An 11,964-nucleotide genomic window follows, 5' to 3' on the forward strand; every position below is an offset into this window, starting at 1 on the left:
GCAGAAAGCAAAAGTATCTACATTATAAAGGCTCTTTTGCATATTCAGAGATAGGTACTGATTAATGGAGACACAGAGACAAGCATCGTACATTCATACTTAAGCAGAAAGATCTTTTCAAATAGCTTCTGTTACCCAATAAAATTGGCATAACTGTTTCAACCCATTAGTGTAGAAATACATTTAGGAAGCTTTTTTTGAAATGTCTGCTGTTAAAACTCAAAACCATCAAAAGGTCTCAGAACTAAACAAGGTCTGCGACAAGAGATTCTCAGGGACTTTCACTCGATCTGGTGGGATACCTTAATGGGACCCACTTTGCCATATGCATGGGACATCGTGGAACATCTGTTCCTTTACATTGTTTCAGCTTGCATGCTTTTGGTAAGAAACAGAAGAATCACAGGGCACTTTTGAACAGGTAGGTCAGACACTTACACTGAACAGAGGTGGCACAGGGGGATGAAGGGGTTTCAAAGCCTCAGCACATTCCCTGTCATCTGACAAGAGATGCTGATAATCACCCAGCTTGGGACATATAGCTTCCTTCTCAACTTTGAGTGCAGAGTGCCTTCGGGGATGACTGAGGTAGAGTTGCTGGAAAAAGCAGGTGGGGATGCTGGAAAGATCCTCTCAGCTCTGCTTTAAGTGGGTGTGAGTGCCACTTTTCCAGCTTCTCTGGCCCCCTGAAAGCATGTTAGGCTACTGCAGCTTGTTCCAAGGTTACATCTTCACTGGAGTCAGAAACAGAAGTGGGCACAGACAATAGCAGGCAACTCAGGAAGGAGAAGTCTGACCATGAGCCCAGCAGAGCAGTACCCGGCATGTGCCAGATTGCCACAGGGTCTGAGCAGTTACTTCTGACCCAAGACCCCTTAGCTGGCCTGACATTTATTTGAGAGACTGCAGCGCTTTAAGTGCAGAAGCACTGGGATAGGGTATAACAGCCTGAAAAGACCTTTTCCATAAAAGCCCCTCAGCTCTGTAAATACGTTTCTTCACCCACCCACCCCCACTTTGCGGAAAATATCCTGAATTTGTAGTTAACATTTGTTTATCTACACTGGAGGTTCAATCTGAGACTGGAGCATGGTTGTTCCAAGCACTGGACAAACTTGCTGACACCTCCTGATGAGAACCATGCTGACACCTCTGTAAGGTTACACAGGATGAACCTACAGCATAAAGGCAGGGTAGTCAGTGGTAGTGACCTCTCTGCCCCTTAAGTTTTATGTTTTAGTGTCTCCTCCATTCAGTCTACAACCCTGTTTGAACCTGTCAGTCACCAAAAAGACAGGGCTTCATACTGGGCCCTGCGCTCTCCCATCCGCTCCACCACTTGGACCATCCCCATGACCTTTCTGCAACGACCATTGGCCACCACCTTCATGCTAAGCTTGCTTGGCCTTTCTGTCACCTCAGATCATCAGTATTAAGGACTTCTTGCCTGCTCTCCATCTTTTATCACTCTCTTTATCATGTCTTTCCTTTCTCCACATGCTGATATTATCCGTGCTGCACTCTTTCATTCATAGACCTTTTGCCCTGCATTCCCCTATCTACTCCTGCCCTGCTATCCCAAATTCCAGCTGACCCATACCAGCTGGTCTCTGCTATGTCTCACAAAGCAGAGCATCTCTAATGGGAACCCTGCTGCCTGGCTAACTTTCTCCAGTATAAATGCATTGTTCTGCCATTCAGTTCTGCTCATTTCCTAGACTTACTACTCCAGTTCAGCTCAATTAAACCTCAGACCCACAGTCATAGTCATCTCTTTGCCACATTTGGCTCATTCCTCAGACCCTCCCACCTCCTCCAGCCCCCACTTCAGCTGTTACACAGGATTTCAGCCAGTTCTTTCATGAGAAAAATGACAAACTATGATCTTCCTCTTCCAGTAGCTCTGCTTTGTTTCCTCTTCCCCTCCTACAACTCCTTCCTCATTCTTCTCTCCCACAGATGGAACACCTCCTATGCAGGTCTCTTCCTTCATTTCTTTTATTTGCCACTGAGCCAGTCTTATCCTATCCCCTGAATTCCATATGGCCATTCTTGTCCTCTTGTTCCCTCTTCTCCTTGACCTCTCACGCCCCTCTGTCTCTTTACTCTCATAATGCAAGTGCCATTCAATCTCTTTCCTCTTAAAATATTCTCATCTTGAAACATTCTTTCATCTTGAAACATTTATTTTCCTCTCTAAATACCATGTCTTTTTCTCTCCTCCCTTTCATCACCAACCTCTCTGAATACGCCAGGTACAAACACCACCTGGAGTCCCCCCCACCAGTTCAGTGCAGCTTCCTCTCCCTTGCAGCTGCTGCTGCCAAAGTCTCTACTTGACATACTGGGCAAATTTCAGCATGGTCTAAATACTCTGTTCTCACCTGCTGCAGCATGTCGACTACCTTCAGTAGTCTCCTGTGCTGTTTTAGCCTGAAATAGTGTCTTTCTTCAGCTACCATGACATTACTCACTTCTTTTGCACCACCTGTGAGTCTATGCTTTTTGCATGTCCTCCAGAAGACACTTTTCTTCTCCCAGCTCCGCCAGAAGTTCATGGGGCTTTTCTCTTTCTGTATTTTACTCCTTGGTAATTTCTGTCACAAACACAGATTCCACTACCATCTCCATGCAGCAATTTTCAGATTCACTCCTCTAACACAAACTTGTCTCCCTAGGTCAAACCCACAGTCTCTCTAATACTCCCTCACAGACATACAGATACCAAACTGAGCTTATCATAGCTAAAACAGAGTTCCTAATGTTCTTCTCTCTTCTTTTCTATATGCTCTCTTCAGTAATTCCCCTCTTGATCATCACAGCCAACACTATTACTTTCCTTGTTGTTCTAATCAACATCTTCATCTCATGTCTCTCACTACGTCCATAGATCCAGGGGATGTCTACAGTTCACATATTCTTTCTCCATCCAGGCTCTCATTATCTCATGCCTTTATTACTACTATAGTTCTTTTTCTGACCTTCACAAATGTGATCTTGCCCTCCATGTATCCATTCAGGATGCTGCTAGAAATATCATTTTCCTAACACATCACTCTAACCATGTCATTTCTCTTAGCAGCTGTAGACTGCTGTCCCAATATCTATCTCATTAGTGCAATCTACTTGTCTTCATTAAGGAAATGTCAACTTCTTCCTATAGTCAACCAAAGAGGTCAATCCCCATCACCTACTTATTAATTTTTCAAGCAGACATGACCCATGATTTTTCTGGTGCCATCCCTCAATCTTTGGAAGACCATCTTGTAAACATCTGCACCTCTTACTCATTATCTTTCTTTACAAGTCTTCTAGGAATCGTGCATTTCATGGTGCTTACAGAAATATGGTTAGCCTGCGGGTGTTTTAAAACTACTACCGGTCACGCTGAATATAATTACCTTGTCGTCTCCTTGTACTCTCTCATAAGGCTGCATTACTCACCAATATTTAAAGTGCAGCAACATGTCAAAAGGACGGGGACATTTTTCTGATCCATGATTTCTGATCCATGATTAAGGCTCATAAATCTTATGGTAGAAGTCTTACTGGTATTAATAATAATGAACAAAATCCCTATTATACTGCTACTGAGCTGAGGTACAAGAGATTAAGTCACTTGCCTCAGGTCATGAAGAAAAACTATGGCAGAGCTTGGACTGAATTCCAGCTTTGTAAGCCCTGCCCTAACTGCAGTACTACCTTTCTTCCATCTATTTTGGTAGTTATCTACAAAGGATTATGATTTCAGCAGGCTCAGCTGGGCAGTTCTGAATATTTATTTGTGGAAGAATTAGGCTTTATGAGAAAGAAAATGGGGAAATTTCCATTTTATAGTCTGATTTCTCTCCTGCAGAGAAAATATGTTAGTTTATATTCTTTTCTTTTAAGTGAATTCTATTCTGAAGGGTCTGTTAAGGGCACTTGGATTCTAGAATCCACATTTTTTATATTTTATTCCTTAAAAACTGAGAAACACTATTCCATTTCTTTCTTTTGCTCTTAAAGAGGTGAATATGTACTCAAGGGTTCCAAGCAACACTTTGTTAGCAATGAGCCGTTAAGTAACTTACATTGTAAATGACTGTCATTATTTTTGCAGAACCTACAAAACATAAAGTCATCTTCCTCATTTACTGGCTCTGCAATAGTTAATGAACTCATTCCACTCTTGAAGTTATTCTGAGTGCAGAGAAAGACTTTTTCAATGAGAAAAAGCAATATTAATGCGGATTTTTATTGCTGGAGATGACAAAATAATTCAGATCATTTCATCTCTGTTTAAGTAAAATAATCTTTCGTATTTTTATTTTTACAGTAAACAGAATACATCTGCACTCGTATTAAATCCTTCCTCCACACTTCTTAAAAAGTTTTTAAGCAATAGGCAGAAAGGATAAAAATGCTGAGATTTCTCAAAAGGATTTGGATGCTCAATTAAATGAACAGGAATTAAGCATGCCATCCTGCAGGCAGCTCTGCAAATATCAGTTTCTCTTGAGAAGGGCATGATCCTGTCATTTTTACTCAGGCAAAATTTCCATTTGTCTTCACCGGCAATTTTGCTTGAAAGCCAACAGCTTGATTGAAATTTGCCCTTTAAAACAGCATGATTAAAACCAGTTGCAGCTCTGTTAAATTACATATATGTTCTTAGTATTTTTAGCAGATATATATTATCAATCTAATTATCTCAGATGTGTCAGAGGAACACATCAGGTTCTCATTACTTTTGGTAAAGATACTTTTTAATGAATTGCTATTTAAGTTTGATGTAATTAAAATATTAAAATTGCTTATTTAAAACATGATGGGCCAAATCCTCCTGGAACTCATATGCATCAAACACCAGTGATTTCATCCCTTAAATGATTTTAGAAAATCTCTGAACAAGCGGGTGTCTTTGCCGTATCTTAGAAACATGCAGTTGTTTGACTTCCAATCGACATCGATAGGCTAAGAATAATTACAGCATCGAAAACGGTGAAGGCTAAATACCTGGGTAGCCTAAGATTCAAGTCAAAGGCTGTCTACTGCTTAAATTTCACTGGATCCCTCCAGCAGAACTCTGCTGTGACAGAAGGGAGCACAGACCTTGCGTTGGCCTTTCTATCCAGGGACAATTTTAACCTCAAAGGAAACACTGAAGGCCTGAACTTGCTGCATCACCACGTTCAATAAAACATTTGCTATTGACTTCACTAGGATCAGAATCAAGACTTCAATAAAGGCTCTTTTATAAGGAGTCCATTTGGAAAACAGTTGGGATTTCAAGCACACATATTAAACAAAGCATTTGGATTCTTTAATGTATGAAGGATACATGAAAAAATGGCTGTCCAAATTTACCTGGCAAAACCATTGCATTTTAAAAGTCAAATCTACAGCATTGCAAGGTATTGCAAGTAGTTTTACAAAAATAAATCTCTTTACTCCTAAAGATAGCTGCAAGTGGCCTCTCTTCAGGCTTTTCCAATTGTGTGTAAATAATCCCTAGCGACGGCCAGAGTAGTCCTGTTAAGCCTTTCTTCCTCAGTTGTGCCATGCATCTGACAGACCAAAACAGAGAATGCTTTCATCCCAGAAATCTTGCATATTATTTATGGTGAAGGTAGGCTGCACAGGAATTACTTGCCTTTTTTTTTTTTTCCAGTGGTGCCACGGGCTAAGTATACTCGCAATAAAATGTTTTAAAAATAGGATTTACTATGACTTCCATGGATCTTGGGGGAAGAAGGAAGGTAAAGGGGGGATTGAAATAATAAGGTCAACTGTAAATTTTTTTTTAATATAAAATTGGACTCCGATGGCAGGCAGCAGAGCCCCACCCAGACAGGTTTAACTGGCATCCTTCCAAAAGTGAGATGAAAGGTCCTCTGAGTAGTAATTGTCTAAATGGAACAGACTCTGGTTATTGTGCAACTTCTTCATCTACTTTATTGTACCTTTATAATTAAATGATGTAATTCCTTTTTTTCCTTTCTTGTTTTCCTCTCGACTAGTGCAGGAAAGCGTCTGAGCAATGTTGTTGTAGGATGCAGACAGACCCTGTGGCTTCCAGGGGTTTTTGTGGGTCTCTCTGCAAGTCATATACAAGATGTTGTGAGCTGCTGGTTGCCAAAGCAGGACGTAAACTCTGCCTTCTCCCGGCCACGAATGGACACTTACCTGCATTTCAACTCTCTGCTAGCTTAGTGGTGGAGGTGGTTGCTTCGCTGAGATTTTTTGATAGGGTGAGGGAATGCTGCTTTTGCTAGAAACTCGGAGCTAAACAGGCAAACAATTGATCTAATAGGATATAGGGAACACCATATCCAAAGGGGTGTTAGGCAGCAGGGCTATTTAATTCACGGAGGAGACTGGACAGACACCTGAGAACTGGAAGAAGCTTAGAGTATTGTGCTAAACAAACCCAGAGCCAGCGTTTCCTGACTCCGCAAGGCTTTAGGGATCAGGAGTGAAACTCCGGTCCTGAGATGCTAAAAGACTAGATCAGATGTGAAAGCAGAATCAGAGGACCAGCTTTGTAAGCTCTTTCTTTTTGACCGGTCCTTCTGTACAAGACTGTTTTCCCTCAGTCCCAGTAGCCCATTTGCAGGAATAAAGATTATTCAGGTGAGTAAAAGTTAGCAAGACTGGGCCCTGGGTTTGCATGTTCAACTCCAATAATTTCTTTATTGACTGTAACTTCTGTTGTTTCTGATTTGATTTTTTTTTTCATTCATGATAAGAAAGTGAACAAATTAACTGCCTGATTTTGATGCAGCTTTAGAATATTCTTCAGGCCTTTGGTCTCATGCCTGCCTGCCTCTCCCTGAGTATGCTTACTTGTGACAATCTGTTTTAATTCATTGCCTATTTAGCTAATTGTATTATTTTGAAATATGCACCTGGATTCTATGGAAATGTAAAAAAGGGATAGGAGAAATATAAATAGGACCAACTATTTTATATATGCATTAGTGTCTATTATATCTATCCATAAGAAATCTGAAGTAACAGATCCCCAGTTTTTCTAGAAAATTCCAACATAAAGGTTTTGATTTATTTGCCAGAAAGTAAAAGCTAATAAATACAGAATAGAATTACAGAAGTGACGCAGCCTATTCAGAAACAAAACTGGTTTTCAAAACCACTGGCATCAGAATACTGCCAAGTACCACAGGGCCTGATCCTGCCACAAGCCTTTGCCTACAGCTTGTATTAATTTCAGCAGAGTTCATAAGCAGAATAACTGCAGGGCATTTGCAAAGCTAGTTTGGCTCATAATGACCATTTTTTGTTATCCTTTGATAGACAAACCTACCATCCTCAATAATAGAAGTTTCGCCTAAGGAAAAATGTAGGATCTGTATCAAAATAAATGAATCACTCAAATCCTGTCCAGCTTAGAAAAAAAAAACACACCAACCCTTAATAGTATTTACATTCAGTTACATATAGCATTACACACAATATCTGGGGCCAGAACCTGCATTAGTTTATCCAGTTCCGGAAGAGGTGTGCTGGATCAAATTAACAGCTGGCAGAGGAAGAAGAGTAAAAGGCCTATGTACCAATAACATCCTCTTTTATAAGGTATTTGCCCTGGAGCTCATACAGAGAGAGATTTCATCTGTGCAGGAATATGTACCCCAGACAGGGTATTTGATTACTACAGGCAGAGAACATCCGCAGCTCTTCACACCTGCACAGGGCACGCTCTGCCCAGGCACCCACCCCTGCAACCTCTAACTCCAGATGAGTGTCTGCCACAGAAGAAAAACTAATAAAACAAGGTGGTGCTGTCGGGATGAACCTAGAATACCTGCCTTATTTTGCACTCATAGCTGTTCTCAACATCGGATAGCGATGGCAAATGTGCTTATTCCACTTTCATTGTATAGCGGAGGATCATAAAGAAACAGTCTAGTAGCTGGCCTTACATGAGAACAGGGACACTAGCTGACTACTCATGTAAAGCTGGTTCTTTCTAATTCAGTGATTCCAGCACACAAGGATTTTTAACAGATGAGTATTTTACATTACCTTTTGGTAAGGGGAGAGAAGAATCCATTAGTTCTTTTTGATCTAACAAAGATAAAGCAGACAAGCAATCCTATAATATCTCCAGTTCTATTTCTGAGCCAGTCAAACGCTTTATTTTATCAAATTGCCATTACACTTGCTTTTCTATGTTTTAATCTGGAGCTGCCAAAGGAACACAACTCCATAGCATTAGTGCTAATGTGTGTGACTTCATCATGGCTGAGAGTTATAGTGTAGATACATCCTCACTCCAGAAGGACCATCAAACAAACTAGAATGTTGGTATTCAGTGTTACAAGTCTCCCTCCCTTAACACTTCTCTCAATATACAATGAAGTTGGTTAAATGTGTATGAGAAAACCTTTGAAGTGGGCAAGGAGTGACACGCCCCAATATTTGCACGTACCTCCCTTATGTACACAATTTGCACTTCTGACCTTGGGGCAACGACTCTGCGAAGTGGCTATCTGGCCATCTGCAGACACATATGTCCAGGAATATGTGTGCAAGAACGCATGCTGCACCTGAGCCCGGGAATCCCTTGCTACCGGCTGAATGGTGTTTATTTAGAGTTAGTTCACTACACACACATGCACACTTATACGCACACACAAACACACACAGCAGGCTCTTTCAAAGACTGTCTTCTCCTGCATTTAACCACCTCAGCTTGAGTTGCCATGTTTTCTCTATAGTTAACACTTAGAAGAGCTGCCGTTACACATAACCCAGTGCGAGGCAATTTCAGCAGTTTCTGACAGGGGAAATGGACACTCCTGAACCCTGGACAAGGCAGGTGGTGAAGGAGGAACGAGTCTCACTTATTTCAAGATGAAAAACCTCTCTAATAACTGAAAGTCCATTTGCCAAAGGTGAGCTCTGGTGACACGTTCGTCCACTGCCAAGGTTGAATTTCTTTGTTTATGCCCCGAGCACAGCGAGCACACGTGGCAGAGCGATCCAGCCCTCCGCGGCCAGCACAGCACGTCTGCGCCCTCACCTAGGCGGAGAAGAGGAATCCCTCCCTCGGCACTGAAACCGGCAGCAGGGTGCCAGGGGGCTGACAGGCTTTGGACGTGTTCACTTGTCCATTACAAATGGGACCGAAGCCACCAGTTCGTTTCATAGGGGTCATTAAATAGCAACTAGACGTTAAGGTCACTGGCAACACAGACAGAATCCCAACTAGTGATCTAGGTTCCCTGCTACACCACCTGTTTGTACCGTTCCAGTGCAAGTCTACACCATGCTACTCACCTCTACTGCTCACTTTTAAAACATACGGAACAAAATGTATACATTGGCAAACACATGTGAGAGTATATCCCTCGTGAATAATTAGCTTTAAGCAGTAATTCTGCTTGCAATGTCTGAAGAGGGAATTAATGCAGGCTATCAAGGGAGTTTGGGACAGAGAACACACTTAGAAAATAAGTATTTTTAAAGATTGCACGGTGTAAGAGGCAATGATTTCACTGCAATGGAAATAAACCACTGGGGAATCATCTGAATGTAGCAGAAGAACCATGGGAGGGAAATGTTATTTTGTTGTATGGAGTAACCATGGCATGGGTAGCAAAGATGCTGTCATCCTTTACTGAAACCCTCATCATCCTGCAAAAACATACATCTTCTGTAGACAGGATGTTTAGGCTGGGTTTTATGCATATCTCCCCTTCTTATACTTCGGATCAAAGAAACATTTGAGGCAAAGTGACCATCACCTTGAACTGGTACCTTGGGGGAAAAAAAAGAAGAAGAAGGACCAAAAGACAAGAAAAAACATAGCACAAAAATGCTACAGGTAAACAGATGCATCTCCACCCCAAGACAAAATGATTCCTTTCTAACACTCCTAATAAATTCATTTAATGTTTTGTAGACATTGAAAATACTCCAAAACATAGCTCAGTGTAAAGAGCAAGCTGGGTTTCCTCCTGCTCTTTAGCATTTCTCTTTGTTTACTCTCCATTTGAGGATAGAAAAAGCCTACATGTGAGCACTGCAAATGGTGTATTTCGGGACTGATGGGGCATTCAGTAAGGGAATGATGAAATACAGACACATGTAGCCTCCAATAAAATAATATGTACTTTGCCTGAGTCACCAGGGTCAAAAAAAAAAAAAATAAAAAAAATCCAATGTCTGCTTTATTAATACTTTTTATTTGTATGTGGAAAATAATCTGATACCATGGTGATGGGCAGACTATATTAAGCTTAGAAAGACAGAGACATGAGAGAGACATTCTGGGGTGTGTCTGCTCTTACCCCCACTGCCTTTTTGCTCCCCAGACCCCACGCCTCAGCAGTAGAGACCCCATGGGAAACTGTCCTGGCAGTGCTTCGGGAAGCGATGCCCAGCCAGGCCAGTTCACCCATCGCAAGGAGAGGTACTTGGCTAGAGACGCCAGCTCCCATCTGTGAGCCCAAATGGCTCTGCTCAGCCTCTGCTCAGCTCGGGAAGACTTGGCATGTTCATTTGGTAAAAAACAGCCCTTACCTTTGGCAATCAGCTCCTCCAGCTCTTGGTCGAATCCTTGTCGGTGGCATTTCCTCCAGAGCCCCATGTTGGTCGAGTTGTACTGTCTGTTGCACTCATCGACTGCGCTCATAGCAAAGATCTGCCTCCTGTTTCTTGCCAAGAGGAGTTTCCCTTCCCAGCGGTCCAACCTAGACCTGCTGGCCCTGAGAGGCAGGTTGTTGTTGGAGTTATAAATGAAGCCAGGATCATTTCTCTTAGTGGTGATGCTCTTGCACCTCTCTCTGTGCTTCCTGGCATCAGTTTCGTACCAATGGTCAGAGCAGATTGCCACAGCCAGCATGCCCAGGGCACACAGAGCTAAAGAGAGGCCAGCATACAGCAGTAACCTTCCAGCAGCCATACCTCAGCTTCACAGAAACACCATGGACATCTTCACAACAGGCAAAGCCCTTGAGCGTGAGACCACGCAAAAGCCTCCGGAGCAGCTGCTAGGTGTCACTTGGCAGAGACTGCCTCCAACATCCCCAACTCCCGTGGCTCACATCCACGCTGCGGAGGGATGCTGAGAGCGCTACAAAGTTCTGCCCTGGAGGCAGTCCTGGAGTCTCATCTGCCTCTTCTCCTCTGCGGAGGAGACCTGGCGAGGAGCAATGCAGCCTTCCACTTCGAACGGGAGCGAGCCAGCGACCCACCTATACAAAGATGTCCTGCTCCCCTCGCCAGGAGCACCCGAGCGGCAGGGGCTGAAGGAATAGATCCCCCTGAAGAGACCTGAAAGCTACGGCTGATCAGTCCATTAATCTCTTTCAATCTGGCCAGCTCAGAAATCCAGAAGAGATGGCTTTCAGATCCGCAGGCTCACCACAGCATCATCACAGGACAGAAAAGTTCAACAGCTAGAGACCTCCCGCTCGCACGCAGCCGGTTATCCCGGTTTCGGGAACGGGTGACTCGCCTTTTCTTTGTCAGTGCCTCGGCAAGGGCATCATCATCCTCTGGACGGTCGGTCGGTCGCTCGCTTGGGTTTAAAGCGGGGTCGAAGGGGAGGGAGCAAGAGGGGGGGAGCAATCCGCTGTCGTTGCTGCTGCCGCCGTCTTAAATCGCGGCTAAAACACAACCTCCCCGGCGGGATCTGGAACGGCGGGCGCGCACAGGTCCCTCTCCCTCAGCAGACTTCGCCGACAGTCACTGACATCTTGCCTCGGCCGACACCTCGGCTTCTCTCTGCCAGCCTCGTCGTCTGCGCTGTCATCCAGGCAGCGTAACGCCCCGATCCCTTCCCTCCGGAGCGCCCCAGCGGCAGCCTCCCCGCGCCGCGGGCCGGGCAGAGGCGGCGGGGGGCAGCCCCGGCCCCGGCAGGACCCGTTAGGCAGCGCTGGCAGCGCTCCGCGGCCCCGGCATCGTTCTTCCACACACACCCACGCTCCCCCCCCCCCCACCCCCGCCACCCCC

At 43.8% G+C, this 11,964-nt stretch overlaps 1 protein-coding gene across 1 annotated transcript in view; it reads right to left on the minus strand.

Annotated features, from left to right (window-relative positions):
• Window positions 1-10,912, minus strand: part of TMEM178B (transmembrane protein 178B) — a 222,968-nt gene extending 212,056 nt beyond the window's left edge. Inside the window, exon 1 of the mRNA XM_010566255.1 lies at window positions 10,531-10,912. Coding sequence (XP_010564557.1) covers window positions 10,531-10,912 — 382 coding nt within the window. The remainder of the gene's footprint in view (window positions 1-10,530) is intronic.
• Window positions 10,913-11,964: the final 1,052 nt, after the last annotated feature.

The sequence above is a fragment of the Haliaeetus leucocephalus genome, unplaced genomic scaffold, assembly GCF_000737465.1.
Source record: "Haliaeetus leucocephalus isolate CR32 unplaced genomic scaffold, Haliaeetus_leucocephalus-4.0 Scaffold206, whole genome shotgun sequence".
Taxonomy (NCBI): Eukaryota; Metazoa; Chordata; class Aves; order Accipitriformes; family Accipitridae; genus Haliaeetus; species Haliaeetus leucocephalus.